General features: G+C 34.9%; 1 protein-coding gene across 2 annotated transcripts in view; it reads right to left on the bottom strand.

Annotated features, from left to right (window-relative positions):
• CCDC141 (coiled-coil domain containing 141) overlaps nucleotides 1–21975 on the bottom strand; it is a 208389-nt gene that overhangs the window by 136005 nt on the left and 50409 nt on the right. For both annotated transcript variants that reach the window (XM_025849253.2, XM_073881808.1), the window contains exons 5-6: nucleotides 3917–4108; nucleotides 1226–1334 (exon numbers count right to left, since the gene is read on the bottom strand). In XM_025849253.2, the coding sequence (XP_025705038.2) occupies nucleotides 1226–1334; nucleotides 3917–4108 (301 nt within the window). The remainder of the gene's footprint in view (nucleotides 1–1225; nucleotides 1335–3916; nucleotides 4109–21975) is intronic.

Genomic DNA, 21975 nt, shown 5'->3' with positions numbered 1-21975 from the left:
TACTTAAGTATAAATTACAAATTCAAGATGGATAAATGAGGGATGTACATAACTTAAGTGAATTTATAACTTGCTAAGCAATCTTTCCAAAAGAGTAATTTCTAAAAAGTATCAAAGTCATAGTCTTGGCATTGAGATCATGGGTGATATTTCTTCCTAAAATTTTTTTAAATATTCCAAATGTTCTTCAATGGGATGGTTTCCTAAACTCATTCAAATATACTTTCAAATATACACAAAAGTAGAGAAAATAGTATAATGGACTCCAGTGAACCTATATCTCAGCCACATTTAAAATACATATTTAAGAACATTTAAGAACAAGGAAGTGATAATATGATTGTTCCTGAGCAGAAGCTTCTTAGGTATTATGTTCATTTTAAGAAGACTTTGGAAAACTGGAGGGTTCAGTTGTGATCCTTCAGGGCTTAGAATCCATTTTTTCCTCCTTAATGTCCCTGTAGTGCCTTGTTTATTGCTCCAGTTTATATCATTGTATTGTGTCTTACATTGGAATTAAATACAAATAACACTCAATAAACATACTTTGGGTTCGATGCTATTCTACATTGTGGAGATTCAGATTGTACTAACCCCTGCCCTCCAGAGTCTCACAATCTGGTGATAGAGACAAATATGGAAATGAATTGTTACTACAGAGTAAGCTGGGCAGTGTAACAGGGACCCACAGGTAACCCGTCAATAAATGTGTATATGCCCCAACCAAACTGCAGGCTTCCTGAGGAAAAAGTCCACTATCCCCCCCTTTTTTAATAACTATAATAGTGAAGGACAATTTTCCTTATCCGGAGCTGTTATTTAAAGGCTGATCTTCATTTCCTGACCCTGAGAAGGAATATTTACTGAATTCAACAATTTATTCAAGAAATATTTCCTGAGGATCCACCATGTGCCGACACTGCACTAGATACTGAGGATACAAGGAAGAACAAGGTGAGAACGGCCTCTGACCTCAGGAGCTAAAACCTAGCAGATTGAATAACTGACTCTCTGGAGGCTGTTCCTTTAACATCCCCTTAGAATAGTTTACAACTATGTCTTTTTTGAAGCAGATGACCAAAAATAAAGCTTTATTTAAACTTTCTTGGAACAATTTGAGGTATAAACAGATAAATTTAAAATACATTGTCACACATGAGCATTCTCACATGAACATATTATAAAACCTCTAAGAACTTATGTGAGGAATAAACATATTTCTTGCCTTTGGTATGATGTTCGTGAAGCTGAAGAAGTGATTTTAAGGACTCAGCACTCTCAAACTCCTGGGTGTTCTGGAGGAAATCTTCAGCTTGGTCTATTTTAATAGCAAACTACAACACAAATACAAGGGAAAGACATTTGAAAAAAAAATCAATGTGCCACTTTGGGTGATTTGTAGATGTTTTTCATGAATCCATGACCTAGCTGACCGTATATGTGTTTGTGTGTTTATATGATGATGTGTGTGTTTGTGTGTGTGTGTGTGTGTGTGTGTGGGCTGAGGGTGTTTGTATGAGGTTGTGTGTTTACATATAGTCAATTTACAAAGTGCAAAAGAACTTTATTCTCCTTCCTTTCTATATATATAAAATATAAGTACTATATTTTTATTATTACCATAGCCACATAAAATCCAGTTATAAATGGCATGGAATGATGAGAGAGAGACTAATGAGCATGTTCTCTTTGGAAATATGGAGAAGGCCTCCACTATCGTGTTAGAACAATCTGGGGGATACCAGCCATTGTCGCTTAGGGACAGCGTCCCTAATGTGCAGCATAGCGTCTAACAAGAGAATAACCTGTCTGATGGTTAAGTCAGTGAGTCAGAAACAGTCCCATAATAATTATCAACCATGCAATAAGAAGTCATTTCATATTTTTATGGAACTGCATGCATCATAGTTCAATAAGGGAATCCTATCCACACATCATTTACAACTTTAATTCATTCCATTTCTGATAGCTTATTTTAAGGGTATTCTTCAAAGAGAAGTTTCAAAACAAACAAGCAAACAAACAAAACCAACCCTAGAAGGTGATTTGATTTTTCTCTGTAGAACATTACAAAAAGTTTTGGAGTCACTGTATAACTTATAACATATTTCAACTGTTATTTGAAATTAAAATAAATAAATAAGCAAACAATGTGCTACTCAGAAAAGTTTTCCCTAAAGTTCTGTTAACTTTTACCTTATGGATATTTTCTATCACCCATTTTTCTTTTTGCATCTTGCACAGGATAGAAGTAGCAAGAGTGGAACACTTTGCAAAGACCCTATTCTCATTATTATTATTATTATTATTATTAATCAGTGATGAAAATAGTTTGGCAACACAAGGGGCAGGAAAGGAGTTTGCCTTCAGCTTAGTACTAAGTGACCCACAAAACTGGAAGCAGGATAATACAAGAAACCATATCTTTTCTCCAAAAATCAGGGTGGTGGGCTGAATTATGAGTTGGCTTAGTATTTCCTTTTACTTCATGCAATATCTGGAAATAATTTCTTATCAGAGAGAAAATGGGCTAGCATTAATGCTACTACCCCATGAGAAACAAATATTGGGCCTAATGTCTGAAGAAAGATAATTTCCTCTGCTCAAATGAATTTCAAGGGCAGTTGACATCTATACCCTACTTACTGAGATGGAATGAATCAGATGTATCTACAATTTGACCCTGTAGGTGCATTTCACCTGATTTCTGTTCAGGGAAGAAAACTATATGGGAAATTTTTCCCAAGATGATCTGTAAAATGAACTGTAGTTGGGCTTCTGTATGCAAACCATGGAAAACAAAACTTAAAAGTTACAATAAGGTTTTGGCTCCTTCTTTTACTTTTAAACGTGTTCATGATGCATGAGATTGTCTACCCCAATTTTTATGTTCTATTACTAATCTTCCTTCCTTTATTATTTTGGATTTAAGACCGAATTTTGAGTTTGGAAATGTCATATTTTTCAAAGCTAGTGCTTTATCATAATGAAGCAGTGCTCTCCCATCAAGATGAATGTACTGCCACTTGACAGAGAAGTCAAAAGTGAAATTTCCAATAACTGTCTTACACCAACACAACAGCTCTTTTGATAATGTTCTTTGAGTTGCACATTTTGAAATTGGGAACTGTGAAAACATCTCAGAATTCAAGAAAAGTCACAGGAGGAAATGACCTTAGGTCATTTAGGTCCAGGTCCAGGACTTTTCTTTCGTTAAATTTTTAATGAGTTCAAACTATGAATCCAACTATATGCCTTTGGAAAGTACTCTATAAAATCTATGCTTACAAGTCAATTATTCTATGGAATATTCCTCAATTGCCTTTTCATAAATAGCAGAAGAAATTCTATCCTCCATCTTTAAGTCAACAAGAACACTTTAGACCAACATTTCCTAATAATCATGAAATTAGGGATAATTGTTTGATTTAGTAACTGTATTACCATTTTCTAAATAAAGTAATAAGTCATAGTGACTTATGGATAAGAGTTTCTATTTTTACTTAATATTTTACTTAATTTTAATTAGCTGTACTTAGGGGTTTTTAAAATTATTTTATTTATTTGAGAGAGAGAAAGCACAAGCAGGGGGGGAGGGGCAGAGGGAGAAGACTCTCCACTGAGCAGGGAGCCCGACAACGCTGGATTCTATCCCAGGATCCCATGATCAGGACCTGAGCCTAAGGCAGACCCTTAACCGACTGAGCCACCTAGGTGCCCCTTAGGGTTTTTTTTTTGAAGAGCTATATTTAAAATATTAACAATTTTATGTTTTGGCAATCAAAAATTAAATGTATATAACTTGGTCATTCTGCCATTTTAAAAACTGATTGTAATGTCTATTTGTAGAAATAAAACATTTTCAGGAGTGCTATCTATTTGCTCTGATGTGAAAGTAGTTTTTTTAAACACAAACCTCCAAGGCATTTTCAAAAAATTCAGAGCTCAACCTCAGGAGCTCCCTTCTTCTTTCAAGCATGGAGACAAGGGCTGCCCATGCTTCACCCAAGGTGTTGGCCATGGCATCATAGACCTGACTCTGATCCTTGTTCTCTTCAGCTGTCTTGTCTGCTTCCTGCAAGAGTTCCCATACCTGATCTTCCAAAGCCTAAGTGCAGGAAAGAAAAGAGTGTCATTCAGTGTAAGAACCTAGAATCATATTTTAAACATTTGGATATTTTAAATTGCATGTGGCCTAAGGTTTAGAAAGAATTTATAAACAAAAACTACAATGCAGGCAGATAGATCAAGTAGACAGAAGGGAGCAATGGAAATTGGGATAAGCTAGAAAGCATGGCTGGGCTAAAGGCATTCACTTTTAAACATTGTTCAAACACTGTAGGGATTAATCAAAGGTACACATGACATTCCCAGAGGTCCAGAATATTATGTTGACCTCACATTTCAAAAAAAAAGGAAAATTAATTGGAACACATCCGGAAGAGAGTGATAAAGAAAAAAAAATTATGAGAAATGAACCTAGTAAAACTCACTTTATTCTAAATAATTATTATTGTTAATATGCTTGTGAAACTTAATATAAATGCCACAAACAAGTTCTTAAAAGAGAATATTCAAAATATAAAAATTAGAATATCTATAATTGGTAATACAGATTTTTTGAACAAAATATGGAAGATAAAGGGGACCATGTGTTTACATAATTGTTTCATTTAGGGATAGGAGGAGGAGCTCACAGATTCTGTTTCATTCTTAAAGTTGGCACCAAAAAATGGGAAAGGCTTTACAAATACAATAGACTAAAAATAATATGAGTAAATTCTAAAATTTCAGCAGAAAAGGGGACTAAAATGGGATAATGCAAAATAAAACAAAGAAAACAAAACACATAAAGAGCATATTTATCAGGATACGAACAAAAAAATAAAACAGAATGATAGGAATATGGTTAAATACCAGTTAACACCAAAAAAGTGGATGCATTAGCTTTCTCAATTAAAAGACAAATATTACCAGGTTAAGCTTTAAAAAAAGTCAACTAATTTATGTTTGCTAGAGACATCCCTAAAGACATAACTTTAGAAAATAAAAAGATGCAATATACCAGGCAAAGACAAAAAAATAAAAGAAGGACTAACGACATTAATGGCAGGCAAAATAGAAATGTAAACAAAAAAAATTGGGATTTAAAATGGCATTTTATTTTGATAAATGGTTCAATCTACAGTAGATATAAGGTACTCGTGAATCTTTATACTTATGGCATCAAAATATTTAAAGTAGATATATCTAGTCACAATGCAATAGGTAGAAATAACAAGAAGCCCAGGTAATAAAACAAATCTCTTAGAAATTTTAAGATAACACTTTAAAGAATAATTCTTAGATCAAATGGAGAATAAAAACTACTATTACAGGCTGTTTTGAGAAAAATAAATAATGAGGCTATTATGTTTAATAACCTAAGATACCTAGCTAACTTTAGGCTCATGTAAAATTCATAGCATTGAACAACTTTGTTTTTAAAGAAAAAAACTTAATTAATTAAACATTCAAGTCTAAATTAGAAAAAGGATAAAATAAAATAAGAATTAAGAGACATTAAGTACAAAACTATAAATTAATAAATTAGAGAAAAATATAAGAATTAATTAAAAAGAAGTTGGTTCATTGAAAAGCCAAATGAAATATAAAAATATCTGACAGATGTACATAAAAATAGCAGAGTAGATGGCTCCAATGTTTTATCCCTCTACGAAAACATTGAAAAAGCAAGCAAAAACTGTCTTAATCAACATTATCAGAACTCTGGAAAGTAGTCAAAGGTTTATAGCAACTGGGGTGCCTGGATGGCACAGTCAGTTAAGCATCCAACTCTTGGTTTCAGCTCAGGTCTGATTTTAGGATCGTGAGACTGAGCCCCACATTGGGTTCTGCGCTCAGTGTGGAGTCTGCTGGGAGTTTCTCTCTCCCTCTCTCCCTCCCACCCCTCTCTAAAATAAATAAATAAAAGCTTAAAAAGAAAAAGGTTTACAGCAACCAAGTGAACACTGACACCAAAAAGGCAACTTAAAAATGGTAAGAAAATTTTGAGTCATTTTTGCTTGCCCTTACCCACCTGCTGGGTTCAGCAGAAACTATCAGAGTGGAACCAAAAATGAGACTGTATGTTGTCTACAAGAAACCCACTTTCAGTATACAGGTATAGAGAGATTAAAAGTAAACGGATGGAGAAAGATATACCATGTTAGTATTAATCTAAAGAAAACTAGAGTAGCTATACTAATTTCAGAACAGCAGATTTCAGAGCAAGGAATATTATGAAAGATTAAGATGGGCATTCCATAATGATAAAGGGGTCAATCTCCAAGAAGATATAATAGTGTTTAATGTATATGTGCCTAACAACAGAGTGTCAAAATATGTCAGGCAAAAACTGATAGAATTGTAAGGACAAATAGACAATTCTATTATTATTGTTGGAGTCTTCAATATTTCTATCAGTAATTGACATATCTAGCAGACAGAAAATTATTAAGGATACAGTTTAATTGAATAACCCTATCAATCAACTGGATATAATTAACATGTACAGACTACTATGCCCAACAACAGCTGAATACACAATCTTCTCAAGCTTACATGGAACATTCACCAAGATGATGCATGAGACTGTTATTCACAAAGACAGATCACATCCTGGGCCATAAAACATATCTGAATAAATTTAAAAGAATAGAAGCCAAAGTATGCTTTCATACCTAATGGAATTGAGGTAGAAATCAATAACAGAAAGTTGGAAAATTCTAAAACATGAGTACGTTAAACAACACACTTCTAAATAATACCTGAGTCAAATAAAAAGTCTCAAGAAAAATTTAAAAATATTTCTAATTATATAAAAATAAAATACAACTTCTCAAAACTTGTGGGGTACAGCAAAAGCCCTGCTGAGAAGAAAATTTATAGCATTGAATACATATATATGAAAAGAAGAAAGATCTAAAATCAACACTCTGAGCTTCTATCCTAGAAAACTTGAGGAAAAAAAGAGTAAATTAAATATAAAATAAGCAGGAAAAAAGAAGTAATAAAAATTAGAACAAAAATCAATGAAAGCAATAGAGAAAATCAATGAAATCAAAAGTTGGTTCTAAAACCAATAAAATTGTTAAACTTCTAGTCATGCTAAACAAGAAAAAAGAGAGAAGAAACAAATTACTAACATCAGAAATGGAAGAGGGGTCATAATTACTGATCCTATAAACATTAAAAGGATAACAAAGGAATATTACAACTTTGATAACTTAGATGAAATAGACAAATTCCTTGAAAGACATAATCTACCAAAACTTACACAAGGAGAAACAGATAAATAAATAAACTGAATCAATATTTTGTAACTTTTTAAACAAGAAGGCCCTAGGCCCAATGGTTTCACTGGTGAATTCTACTAAAATGTAAATAAGTTATATTAAAACTAATAAATTCAGCAGGGTTGCAGTACACAAAATTAATACATGAAGGTAAGTTGTGTTTCTTTTATACACCAAAAATAAACAATCTAAAAAGGAAATTAAGAAAACAATTCTATTATAATATCATCCAAAAGAATAAAATATCTAGGAATAAGTTTAACCAAGGAGGTGAAAGACTTGTATACAGAAAACAAAAACAAAATCATCACTAAAAAAAATTAAAGAAGGCCTAAATAAATGAAAAGACATCCCATGTTCATGGATTAGAAGATTTAATGTTATTAAAATAGCAATACTACTCAAAGCTAACTATAGATTCAATGTATCACTATCAAAAATCTAATAGCCTTTTTTTTTTTTGCAGAAATCAAAAAGCGAATCCTCAAATTCATATGGAATTGTAAGGGGATCCCTTTAGCCAAAAACAATCTTGAAATAGGAGAACAAAGTTGAAGGATCCACACTTTCAGATTTCAAAACTTACAACAAAGGAACAGTAAACAAAACAGTGTTGTACTGTCATAAGGATGTACATATAGATAGATCAATGGACTAGAATTGAGAGTTTAGGAATACACCCATACATCTATGGCCAATTGATTTTCAACAATGGTGCCAATTCAATGAGGTAAAAACAGTTTCTTTAACAAATAGTACTGAAACTACTGGATATTATGGATATCCCTAATTATAAGAATGAAATTGGACCCTTAACTTACATCATATAAAAAATTAACTCAAAATGGATCAATGATTTAAATGTAAGAGCTAAAACTATAAAATTATGAGAAGAAAACAGGGGTAAATCTTCATCATCTTGAATTTAGCAATGCTTTCTTAGATATGACCCTGGAAGCATAAGCAACAACAAAAAATAGAGAAATTGGACTGCTTCAAAATTAAGAACTTTTGAGTATCAAGGACATTATCAAAGAAGTGGAAAGAAAACTTATAGAATGGAAGAAAATATATGAAAATCATTTCTCTAAAAGGGTCAAATATGCAGAATATACAAAGAACAATTCCAACTTAACAATTAATGAAAAATACCTCAACATCATTAATCATTATGAAAATGCAAACCAAAACCACAGTGAGATGACACTTCACACCCACTGGGATGACCACAAATGTTTTTCACAAACAGAAAATGGTAAGTGTCAGCAAATGTGTAGAGAAATTGGAATCCTCATACATTCCTGGTGGGAATGTAAAATAGCGCAGTTGCTAGAAAACATGTTGACAGATAGATGGTGGAGAGGCTTGGGAGGGGAGAATAAGAAGTCACTGCTGAATGGGTATAGGATTTCATTTTAGTGTGACTCCCGTCACACTAAACACTATTTCAGAACTAGATAGAGGTGGTGATTGCACAGCATTCTGAATGTACTAAATGGCACTGAATTGTACACTTTAAAATGATTAATTTTATATTCTATGAACTTCACCTCAATAAGAAAAAATTTTAAAAACTAACAGATTTAAAAAGGAACAAAATGACATAAATAATAAAACTATATAATATTAAGATTAAGGGATATAAATGCATATAGTAAGTTTTGGATTTATTTTTAGGTATAAAAAATATTTTTGTTAATAAATGTCAAACTGGGATAAAATGGAAAGTTTCCTTAAAAAATATGTTAAGAAAACTGTCCTAAGAAAATCTTACCACTATTGCCCTCCTCATCACTATCATTACTACCATCATCAAGGAATATATTGAATAATTTCTCAAGAAAGTATGTCCCCAACAGGTACAAATCCCAGAGAGTTTTTGTGCTTTTTCTTTTTTTTTTTTTTTTTTGGTCTTGCTTTACTTTAAGGCAAATCCCAGCTACCTTCAAGAAACAGAGACAAACATTCTATGCTGCTTAATATTCTTTGGACATAAAAAAGAAACATTCTCATTCATATAAAAATGCTAGTATGATTCTGATGTCAAAACTTAACAAGATAGTACCAAAAATTATAGATCAATTTTACTTGTGATGATATTATTCTAAATAAAATATAAGCAGATTAAATCCCACAGTATATTAAAGCATAATAAACACACAATTGTATGCATTTGTTAAAACTCAACAGCAAACAATGAATCATGGAACACTACATCAAAAACTAATGATGTACTGTATGGTGAGTAACATAACATAATAAAAAAAATAAAACTCAACAAGCCATGTACTTAAAAAAGAGTGAATTTTACTGTACATAAATTATATCTCAATAAAATGGACTTAAAAAAGAAGAATATACCATGACCAAGTAGGGTTTAGTCCAAAAGAGCAAGGTTGGTTCAATATTTGTAAATTAAATTAGTAATATAATACTTTAATAAAAATAAGAAAACTCACACTGAAAAAGTCTTGGGAAAAATACAGCATTCATTTCTAATCAAAATTCAACTTGGGAGAAGAAAAAGAATATATTGTTCCTTAATTAAAAAGAATAGTTATTTGATTCCAAGATCAAGTATCTTCCTCACTGGTAAAAATTTGAATCAGTCAAGAGTACTGTCAAGAATCCATTCCTGCTTATTAAATATTGCTTTGGAATTGTCAGTCCGTGTGATTAAGTTTAAAAATGTGCAATATGATTGTTTATCTGGCACACCCAAGAAAATCAACTAAATAATTATATAACTAATTCTAAAGTTCAATAAATAGGCTGGTTACAAGATAACTAAGAATCTCTGATACTTGTCAATAATTCAAAAATTAACTTTAATTTTATAGTTTGCATGTAATAAAATGTATCATCTCATACTTCTCAAAGAATTTTGGCAAATGTATGCATTTAAGTAACCATCACCATAATAATTTTATTACCCCAGAAAGTTTGCTTATAGCCCTTCCCAATCAACCCTGCCCACCTCACTCCCCAGGGTGCCACTGATATACTTTCTGCCACCTTAGATTAGATTTTCCTTTTCTGGAGTTTCACATAAATGATATCACACAGCATGTAATCTCTCCCATCTGGCTTCTTTCAATCAGCATAAAGTTTTTGAGATTCATTCATGCTCTTGCATGTATTCTTTTCATTATGGAGTAGTATTCCACTGAATGAATATACCATTATTTAGTTAACTGTTGACATTTGGATATTTCCAATTTTAAGCTACAATGTACAGACCTATTATGAATGTTTATGTATAAGTACATATATATGTATATATACGAATATATTTTTTTCATTTTGCTAGGTATTTACTTAGATGTTTTCTACTGAATTTTACTTTCTTATTTATGCCATCTTGTATGTTTCTAATTTTTTATGAGAATGTTATTTTTATTATTAGGGAAAATGTGATGTTTATTTTTGCAACTATATAAAATAGAACTATTCTGAAAAAAGCAAACAAAAAAAAGCTATGCCATTGTTTTACTGGAAACAGGGGACCTGAGTTATCTCCAGCTAGAATTCTAGAGTTCTTCTCTTCCTATACTTTCAGGTTATACCCCAAGACACATTATACACTTTAATTGTATTATTGTTCCCAGTTACTCGCTATTTCTCCCTGTAAGAGGATTATATTCTCATGCCCCCTAACATCAGACTTGTTCATGTGATTTGATTAAACTAATGAAATGTGAACAGGAGTTTTGGTGCCACTCCTGAGCAGAACTTTTAAGAACCAACGAGTGAAAAATGAAGGGGGGGATTCGGAGGGGGAGATGAATCATGAGAGACTATGGACTCTGAGAAACAAACTGAGGGTTCTAGAGGGGAGGGGGTGGGGGGATGGGTTAGCCTGGTGATGGGTATTAAAGAGGGCACGTTCTGCGTGGAGCACTGGGTGTTATACACAAACAAGGAATCATGGAACACTACATCAAAAACTAATGATGTAATGTATGGTGACTAACATAACATAAAAAAAAAAAAAAGAACCAATTAGTGACTCCACCATTTCTCTTTGCATAGAAGGGAATGCTCCTTCACCCTGGATCTTAAAATAAAGAAGACATGCAAAACTGAACTGTAATTACCATGAAGGCAAGATGTAATATGAGTAAGAAATAAAATCTGTTACCCTGAGCCACTGCTGCTGGGAGGCTCTTTGTACCCTAGCGCTGCCAGATACATTCATAAAGGTAAAATCTTGTATTATACATCGAAGTTTCTCTCATGCTTAATAAAGAAGGAAAATAGAATTCATAATGCAAGAAAAGAAAAAATCTAAACCAGAGCCTCACAATGTCATCGTTAACCCAAAGTCTTGGGCAGACTGGGTTGAACGTGCCAATGACCTCTTCAGAGACATGCACTGCATGTGCGCCAGTTCTGATCTCCTTGGTGTTTAGGCTAAACCAGACAAATGCTTGTCTAAATTGCCAGAAGAATTAGATGAAATGTGCATACATTCTTATCTAGCTATTAGAAAGCACAGTATCTGGGCATTTTCATCTTATGTGACAAGTTTTAGATTATCTTGAGGGCTGGTTAGTTTTGTATTGTGCATGTTTTTTCATTTTATATTTTTTGTCATTAAAAGGGAATAACTTGGCCTTAATTTCTACTTATAGTGGGTGTTAGCTCAAGAGTATGTAAGGAGAAGAAATAGATTATATTAGGAATTTTAAATTCAAGATACTTTGTTGGATGACAGACGTATTAAGAACTGAAAGTAGGAAAACTTGATCATTCCAAGGCAGAGACTCAGGGAAGAATAAGAAATGGGCAATGAATTCATTCTAGACCAAACAAGTGAACACAACCTTTCAGTGATATTTCTCAGGTTTGACAGAAAGGTGATAAGATAAATCTGAAAGTTGGCTATTTCTATATCTAATAGGGTTGTCTTTAGAGGTGTTTTTTTAGCCTTGTTAATTACATATACAATAGTTCCTCTTAATACTGTTCTTTTCCCACTGAAGCGATACTTCATAAATCAGTGATGCAGAGGTTTTGGGGACAAACAGTTTGAAGGACTATAATTCTGGCTTCCAATACTTCCTCTGGACTCTCCCATGACCTCCAGTGTGAACCACAAAAATGTTCTATTCACTGCAATCCAAAGGCCAGAACATTCTTGCAGAACCCTCTGGGTTTAATTTGGTACAAGTCGCACTTGGGATTTTCCCCAAAAAAAGCCCGTAGACAGTCTGCTTTGAGGACTGGCAGAAAACTATCTGCTCCAAATTCTCTTGGAATTTAGATCACTCTTGGGGTGCTGGGATCAGAGGTCAGGTACAGTTCAATGGTCCCCAGGGCCTCTCAAACACCATCCGAAATACTGGAGGAGAGGGACTCCGACAGTGAAATAGGCAGGATTTATGGAACAGGGATATTTCTCAGCCAATTCAAGACCTCATGATAATGATCAGTTGAAGTATATTTCTGTGAGATTCCTGAAATGGATCATGATTTGAATCCAAAGCCAAAAATCCACCATCCGGGTGTTTGATGTTTAGCATTTAGGTCTCTGTCCATTCTTCAGCCCTAAAGATCTTAGGAAGGCCATGTGATTCTTTTAGTGTTTTCCAGCTTTCCATGGTTGCCCATGTACATGACACCCTATTAGCCAGCCTTCCCTTCCAAATCTGGTGCTAACTCATATGCTGCCAGCACTCAGGAAATGCTGTTCTATTTTTAATGTAACCCCCCTATGGAGACCACCTCTTTCGTCTCTCTTCTCAAGAAAAGCAGTGCATCAATTAGGTAGCCTGAAACATAAATCCAGGTAATGTGCTGATGAAGAGGACTAATGAACTGTGCATGTTAATCATAACGATTTCAAGTCTGTAAAGGAGACCCAAGAGACCTATGTATGGTCTCATTCATATTTAAAACTCCACCATCTATCATTGGTTCTCAACTGGAATGCCCCAAAGGAGTGTCTGGAAACATGCTGAAGCATTTTTAGTTGTCACAATGTGTTTGTGTGGTGGGGAGTGGTTTGATGAAGTATTTTGCCACCAAACAGAAACCCTACTAAGAAACACTAAATGCCCTGCACATAGTGGGGGCCCAATAAATGTTTGCAGCAGAATGTGTGGGAGAGATCTAAGAGGTTTCTTTCACTTTCTCTCTTTTTTTTAAAGATTTTATTTATTTATTTGACAGAGAGACACAGCGAGAGAAGGAACATAAGCAGGGAGAGTGGGAGAGGGAGAAGCAGGCTTCCCGCTGAGCAGGGAGCCCGACGCAGGGCTCGATCCCAGGACCCTGGGATCATGACCTGAGCTGAAGGCAGATGCTTACCAGGCACACCTCTTTCACTTTCTCTTGAAAATCATTTCACCTTATTCCTTCTAGCTGGGGCACCTGGGTGGCTCAGTCGGATAGGCATCTGCCTTCAGCTCAGGTCATCATCTCAGGGTCCTGGGATCCAGCCCCACATTGGGCTCCCTGCTCATTGGGGAATCTGCTTCTCCCTCTCCCTCTGCCCGCTCATGCTTTCTCTTTCGTGTTCTCGCTCTCTCTCTCTCTAACTGTTCTTAGACTGGACCAAAATTAATTTGTCCCTTTATTCCCTAAAATGCCACCCCTCAGCATTTTCAACAGTGGGAAAACCCCTGACAATACACTGCAAGTCTTCTCCATCTCTCACTTCTTATTTAGACCCGAAGAGTTCCTGTAAAAATGTCATGGGGTTTATTTACTGTACAAGTGAAACCCAGGAAACCCCGAGGATATAATTCTGACACCTGAAGTCAGCCGATGCAGCTCCGACCTTCACCCCATCTCTCTAACTGCCTCTCTTGGTTGCTACTGGCTATAGATGGACTTCTTGTCTAAAGATAGAAATAGCTCTTCCACAATGAATACTATCAAAAACCTTGAGGTAAAAAGATAAATTAGTATCTGAAAACACACCTAAAAGGGAAGAAAACTCGTTTTGGCTTGTCTTATTTATCAATGCAGTAGTAATATTGCAATATAAATAATGTTTATACAGTGCTTTATAGTTTAAAGATTTACATATTATCCCTAAGGTACTTATAACATCCTCAGTCAACAGGGCACTGTAGAAAGTAGTTAACTTGAATGGAAAGAGTGCTCTTTATTCTCCCTTAAAGCTAAAACCAAACTGTCACTTGTTCAACAACGATACAATAATATTCTCAATGACTCTTATGGTTCAGAGAAGATAATACCTAATGGAACCTGAAGTTATTCAAGAATGTATTCACTCATCCATGCTCTCACCCATTCAGCAAGAATTTTCCAAGCATCTCTTAATCAAGTCATACAAACTGTGGTAGCAGATATGAAAGACTGAGGAGGGGACATCCAGTTATGATTGTATTGTTTTCTTTTCTTTGATACTCCAGCTTTTTCTTAATACCCACCCACTTCTCAACTCACCTCTGAGTGGCTTTCATCCCTGCCAACTTACTGAAATATTCTTGTATAGTTCCACAGGGACTTCACATTTGTCAATGCCAACAATCCTCATTTACTTTTTTGTGATTAATACTGTTACGTGCTCCTTAAATTTTTTTTCTTCCATTGGCTACTACTGCACTCAGATTTTCCTTCTGTGCTTTGTTTCTCTCTTACAAGTCCACTTTCCCTGACTAATTTTAAATGTCTAGGTGTTTCAGGAGACCGTGGTCCTTACTCTTTTCTTCTCACTTAGCAAGTAGGTATCAGGCCTGAGCTGGGGATATTATATCAAAATATTTGTGTGACTTTTCAAACTATACTTAACTTCTTCCAGAACTTAAATGTGGTCTTGTGGACAGAAGGCAAGTGATCCCAAAGTTCGGATGGACTATCACAATGAGCCATCAGTATTGATTAGATTGTGTCTCAATATAATACATGGGTGGAAGGTAGAAGAGAAAAAGAATCATTGCTCAATACCTCTTTGCAAGTGAATGTATAAGCTGTTATAACAACAACCACTGTTTATATAATTTATTTCTTCTGATTTTTAAACTCTACTGAAAATCTTCACCTAAATATCCAACAACTACCTCAAACTCAAAACATCTAAAACTGAATGAAAAGGAAACCTACTGAATGCGAGAGAATATTTACAAATGATATATCTGATAAGGGGCTAATATCCAAAATATATAAAGAATGCATACAACTCAACACCAAAAATACAAATAATCCAATTAAAAAACAGGCAGAGAATCTGAACAGACATTTTTCCAAAGACATACAGATGGTCAGCAGACACATGAGAAGATGCTCAACAACATCATTCATCAGAGAAATGCAAATCAATACCACAATAAGGTATCACTTCACACCTGTCAGAATGGCTAGTATCAAGAAGACAAATAATGTGTTTGTGAAGATGCAGAGGAAAGGAACTCTCACGCACTGCTGGTGGGAATGTAAATTGGTGCAGCCACTATGGAAAACAGTATGTAGGTTCCTCAAGAAACTAAAAACAGAAATACCAGACAATCTAGTAATTCTACTTCTTGGTATTTACCTGAGAAAAATGAAAACACGAATTTGAAAAGATATATGCACCCCTATGTTCACTGCAGCAGTATTTACAATAGTCAAGATATGGAAGCAACCTAAGTGTCCACCAATAGATGAATAAAGATGTGGTATATATACATAATGGAATATTATTCAGCCATAAAAAAGAATGATATTCTTCCATTCACAACAACATGGATGGACTTAGAGGTTATTATGCTAAGTGAAACAAGTCAGAGAAAGACAAATACCATATGATTTCCTTAGATGTACAATCTAAAATACAAAACAAATGGGGGCGCCTGGGTGGCTCAGTCAGTTAAGCATCCGCCTTCGGCTCAGGTCATGATCTCAGGGTCCTGGGATCAAGCCCCACGTTGGGCTCCCTGCTCAGTGGGGAGCCTGCTTCTCCCTCTCCTCCCTGCCTGTGCTCTCTCTTGCTATCTCTGTCACTATCTCTGCTCTCTCTCTCAAATAAGTAAATAAAAATAAATAAAAAATCTTTTAAAAAAGGAACAAACAAAAAATAAACAGACTCATAAATACAGAGAACAAACTAGTGGTTGTCAGAGAGGAGGAGGGTGGGGGGATGGGCAAAAGAGGTGATGGGAATTAAGAGGTACAAACTTCCAGTTATAAAATGTATAAGCCACAAGGACGCAAAGTACAATAATTTTGTGTAGTGACACATCGTAAGCACACTTCTCATGGTGAGCATATCATAATGTATATAATTGGCAAATCACTGTGTTGTACACCTGAAACTAATGTACTATTATATGTCAACTATATCTTAATTGAAAAAACAATGAGTAATGAATCAATCTTGTCTACATTGTGTCAGCCAGGGGCACTTTAAAAAAAAAGAAAATCTAAAACTGATCATGTCATCTTATCCACCAAATCTCCTACTCACCTGGCTTTCAGGAGCACAAAAAAAGGAGGACATCTGTTATTTATTCTTCTCTGCCCCACATGTCCTTCCATCCCAAGATGTGATCAGTTCCAAAGACCTATTGAGTCAACCTCTTACATATCATTCTAACCTTCTTCTCCTTCTACTTCTACCCCTCATCTCTGTTTAGTCTTTCATCACTTCTCACCTGAATTTCTACAATAGCCTCTCAGCTTGTCCTTCTGTCTCCAGGTTCACTCTTAGCTAATCCATTCTCTGTCCTGAGGCCACGCAGGTCTTTCTATATCAGAAATATGATCATGTCACTCAGCAACTCATGAAGTTTTCAGTGGCTTCCAATTGATTTTAAGATAAAATTCAAAGTTTAAGCAGAGCGTTTAAAACTTTCAGAGCTTGATTCTTTATTTAATCTTGTTTCTGTTCATTCTCTCACACTGCTTTCCAGCTCTCTGAACTTTCTGTGGTTCCCTGATTCTCCCATGTTCTAGTCTTCATGTTTCACACTAGAATGCTCTCCCTTCCTGCCTCCACTTTCCCTTCCCACTCCTGTGATTCATCTATGCCTGAGTAATTCTTCATCATCCTTCAATACAACTGCTAAGGGGTTGACTGTTTCGGCATGTCTTCCCTCACCCCCAACCTCCGTGGGTCTGGGGTATTTGCCTATTTATTTATTTATTTATTTATTTATTTATTTATTTATTTTTAAAGATTTTACCTATTTTTTTGAAAGAGAGAGTGAGTGGGGGGAGAAGCAGAGGGAGAGGGATAAACAGACTCCATGCTGAGCATGGAGCCCAATGTGGGGCTCGATCCCATGACCCTCAGATCATGACCCGAGTCAAAACTAAGAGTTGCTCCTCAACCAACTGAACCATCTAGTGCCCTGTATTTGCCCCTTTAAAGTGATTTCCACTGGGGTGCTTGTGTGGTTCAGTCAGTTAAGCATCTGATTCTTAGTATTCGCTCAGGTCATGATCTCAGGGTCATGAGACCGAGCTTTCACTCAACTCAGAGTCTGCTTGTCCCTCTCCATTCCCCTCTTCCCTTCTCCCCACTCATGCTCTCTCTCTCTCTAAAATAAATAAATAAATGAATAAACAAATAAATAAAAGTGCTTTCTACTAGTATAACAATTATACCAAATTATTTTTTTATTTTTCCGATTATGAAAATAATGTAATTTCATATTAAAAATGGGGGAAATAGAAAAAATTAAAAAAACATAAATTCCTTATAAACACACTCCAGAGATAACCACCATTAATATTCATATGGCTTTACACACACACACACACACACACACACACACACACACACACACACAATTAGAATCATATGGTATAGATCGGGGAGCAGCAATTTGGCCCCCCATCCAAATCCAGGCTGTAATCTGTTTTTGTATGGTCTACAAGCTAAGAATTGTTTCTACATTGTTTTACATTTACATTTTACATTTACTTTAAGTAGTTTTAAAACAAAATTTCAAAAAATACTATTTCATGATACATGGAAATTATACAAAACTCAAATTTCAGTTTCCATAAATTTTTATTGCAATACAACCATGTTTATTGGAACAAAATCCATTTGTTTATGGATTGTCTATGGCTGCTTTCACACTACCATAGCAGAGTTTGAATAGTTGTAACTCACATAGTAATATGACCCACAAAGCTTCAAATATTTACTATCTGACCCCTTACCAGAGAGTTTGCTGACCTCTGGTACTGCAGCTGTGCTGTTTTTCTGCTTCACATTATATTATGAATAATTTCTTTTTCAATATTTTGTAGAAATGTTATTTGTAGTGGCTGTTTAATATCCCATCAATAAGGCCATAATTTATGGACGTATTCCCCTCTTATAAATATTAATTCTGGGCTCCATTTTTAACTATTATAAGTAATATTGGGCTGAGCTAATTCCAACAATTCTCATTTCATTTGACTTCCTGATCCTTTCACATAAATCTTTGTGGTTCTCTCCATAGAACAAATTCTGAAGATTAGAATGATTAGGTCAAGTATTATCCCACATTTTCAAGGCTCTTGATGCCAACAGCTAAGTTGTTCTCCTGAAAGTTAGTACCAACTGACTAGCATTATCACAATATATTAAAATTGTCTTTTTATGTATCTGACTTCCCCACTAACCCTTGAAGACAGAAACTTTTTACATTCTCAGTGTGTACAAGAGTGCAAGGTTCACAGGGATTACAAACGCAATTGATGTATGAGGAATCAGTAGCTAGGCCTGAGTGGTTACTCATTTATCCAGGCCCATTTCAGCACAGTAGAGCAGTGTTTCTCAATCTTGAGAATTCAGGAACTCAGAGAACAAGTCTGTGGACTCCCAATTTGAGAAAACACCAGAAAAGTCAAACTGCCCCTCCGTTGGAACCAATGAAATAAAAAACACAAACACTAGTATAAGCTTTGAAATTTGGCAGCTTATATTAAATATTTTAAAATAATTATCAAAAATTTGAAACCAGGGGCACCCGGGTGGCTCAGTCAGTTAAGTGTCTGCCTTTGGCTCAGGTCATGATCCCAGGCTTCTGAGATGGAGTCCCTCGTTGGGCTCCCAGCTCAGCGGGAAGTCTGCCTCTCCCTCTCCCTTTCCCACTTCCCCTGCTTGTGTTCCCTCTCTCACTCACTCTCTCTTTCTCTCTCTAATAAACAAATAAAAACTTTAAAATTTTTTTTGAAATTATTTTAGGCATTCATGGATCTCTGACACTATGTCTCTAAACAACCAGGGATCTGGGAAGCACAGTTTGACAGTGTGATAGAGGAAGCAGGGGATGAGTAGGGACTGGGGGGTGCCTAACTGTGCCAATGTACAGCAGCAAAGAGAGCAAGGAGCACCAGAGATGCTCTGTGCTGAAGAACTGTGTAATCAATACATTCCCAGTGATAAGAAATCACTTCCACATTTCCAGCCTCGTGGTCGCACTTTTTGTGGAAGGTAAGAAAAGGGGAGCCACTTTGGCTGACAAAAATCACAGGGTTGAACAGAAAAGGTTGGAGAAGAAGGTATAAAGTCAGAAGAGATATGCTGGATTGCAAAACATCTGTAAATGGAGAAGCCTCGGGAAACAGAGGCAGAAACAGGAGAATTAACAGAGCCAGGAAGATGCCAGTCATGCCAGAGTTTGATGCAAGAAGATTGAGACCAGGAAGGACAGTTGAATGGATAAGGTGAAGCTTCCAGAAAGCATCACAAACACATCAAAATGATACATCTCACAAACACACGGAGTACTTGATACGTTTCTTGTGGAATCACAATAGCTATGAAGTATGGGTTGCCAAGTAAGTGAACAGTTGAGCAATTACTCAGATAATTTGATTTATGCAGTAAGCCAATCTGGAAAATGGTATAAAAATCTTTTTTGTTTAGTGCTTGCTTCTGGATTGAATTACCCTGATATTTTTGTCTGTGTATGTTAACATTTCTTGATGAAATTTAAAATTTTTCTTCTCACAAAGAAGGAACAAATTTTGCTTGTGACAAAGATTTTGAGGTTATGTCTAGTCTTTCCTCTGTGTAGATGATATTTTAACACCAACATGCACATGGAGGTGTTTTGCCAGTGGTGGAGATGAATTTGCCTCAAATGGCTACATTACAAAACAGTAATAATGTTTCCTTTGTGATGTATGATATACAGTGTAAAAGTGATTCAGACACAGAATCTGGGGCCCACATTCTGACTACACTTAGCTCTGCATGTTTTACAAGTTATTTTTTCTCAAGTCAGCCTGTTACAGAATGGGAACAATAGTGATAGCTGCCTTATAAGGTTTTGGGAAGATTAAAGGAAATAATCCATGGAAACTCTTAGCACAGTGCCTTGGTATACAGTAAGCATTCAATAAATGTTAGCTATTACTTTAATTATGTTTATGTGTACCTTCTTACTGGGATTGTTTTTATGTATTTAAAACCACTGGATAAACAACATACTGAGTTCCTAGTAGTAATAAATAAAATGACCCCACATCCCAAATAGGAAACAAAAAGCTATTTCTGATTTGAAGTGGCTATATGTCATGTCAATCACTATAGCCTGGAATAATAATTTCAGGATTGATAAAAGTTCAAAACATAAAATATTTTCATCTGAGTTTAAATAATAGTAATGCACCTCAAAGACACATATATGTTAGAATATATTTTATAAAAAATTGTTTTTTCAGAAAAATTTTCAATCACTCATTTTGTCCTTAAATTTTATACTCTTTCCTTATGGTGGAATACTTTTATGTATGTAAACAATTCATTGTATCACACATGCTCGTATCACACATGAGATGGATAATACAAACATTCACTACTTAAAATGAATGTAGAAATGTAGGAAACTTGACAAAAGTCTATGTTACATGAAGTTCAAGTCTTAGCATTTTGGGTTTCATAGTAAATCCAACTACCTTATCAAATTAACTCCATTAGTTTCTGAAATCCATGTTTAAGTAAGAATAAAATGTTGTATTCTGGGATCTGTACTTCCTTTGAGCAGAGAACTGTATTGGTGACTAGGAAGACATCAACAAACTCCTTTTTATGCATCTCTGGGGCATCCCTTACTAAAACAAAGTAAACATATGTGAAAACAAACATGTTCTGTCTTTACTGCAACCACATTGCCAATTCTGATATCAAATGTATTCTAAATCAATGTTTACAGTCATGTTCTGCCATTTCTACTAATGCTAATAATTGTCCTAACAAACTGGTTTCAAAACTCATCATTCATACTAATGACCAATTTTTAAGAATAATAGCCATTTCCCAATAGGTGAACTGTGTTTAAATATAAGTCTTTGCATCAATAACTATTTGAGTTTACTGTCAATCTAATTCTAATTTTACTGCCAAGCACTTCTGTTATTAGTCATACCATCTCAGAGGCAGGATGAAGATGCCAACTGAAATTTCTATTTTACAGATGAGATCTGAATGTTGATTTTCTGAAGTTTTCTTGACACCATACCTTGTCCTATCAGGTAATCGAAAATACCTCTGAAGTAAAGAAGAGTATAAAATTTAGTCTTAAGAGCCACAAAATTTCCTTTGGTTTCTTGAGAGTTTTGAAATTACCAAACTTACCAAAATTCAGAGAAGATTTTAGGGTATTCTATTCAAGCCAGGAATAGAACAAAAGCAAGTTAATCCAAAAGTGGGATGTATTTAGAGATTCATATGTGATTT

Source organism: Callorhinus ursinus, unplaced genomic scaffold (assembly GCF_003265705.2).
Source record: "Callorhinus ursinus isolate GAN/ISIS: 27379988/994484 unplaced genomic scaffold, GSC_fseal_2.0 scaffold2, whole genome shotgun sequence".
NCBI classification, from domain to species: domain Eukaryota; kingdom Metazoa; phylum Chordata; class Mammalia; order Carnivora; family Otariidae; genus Callorhinus; species Callorhinus ursinus.
The sequence above is the reverse complement of the archived record's forward strand: the minus strand, read 5'-3'. Positions and strand labels throughout refer to the sequence as shown.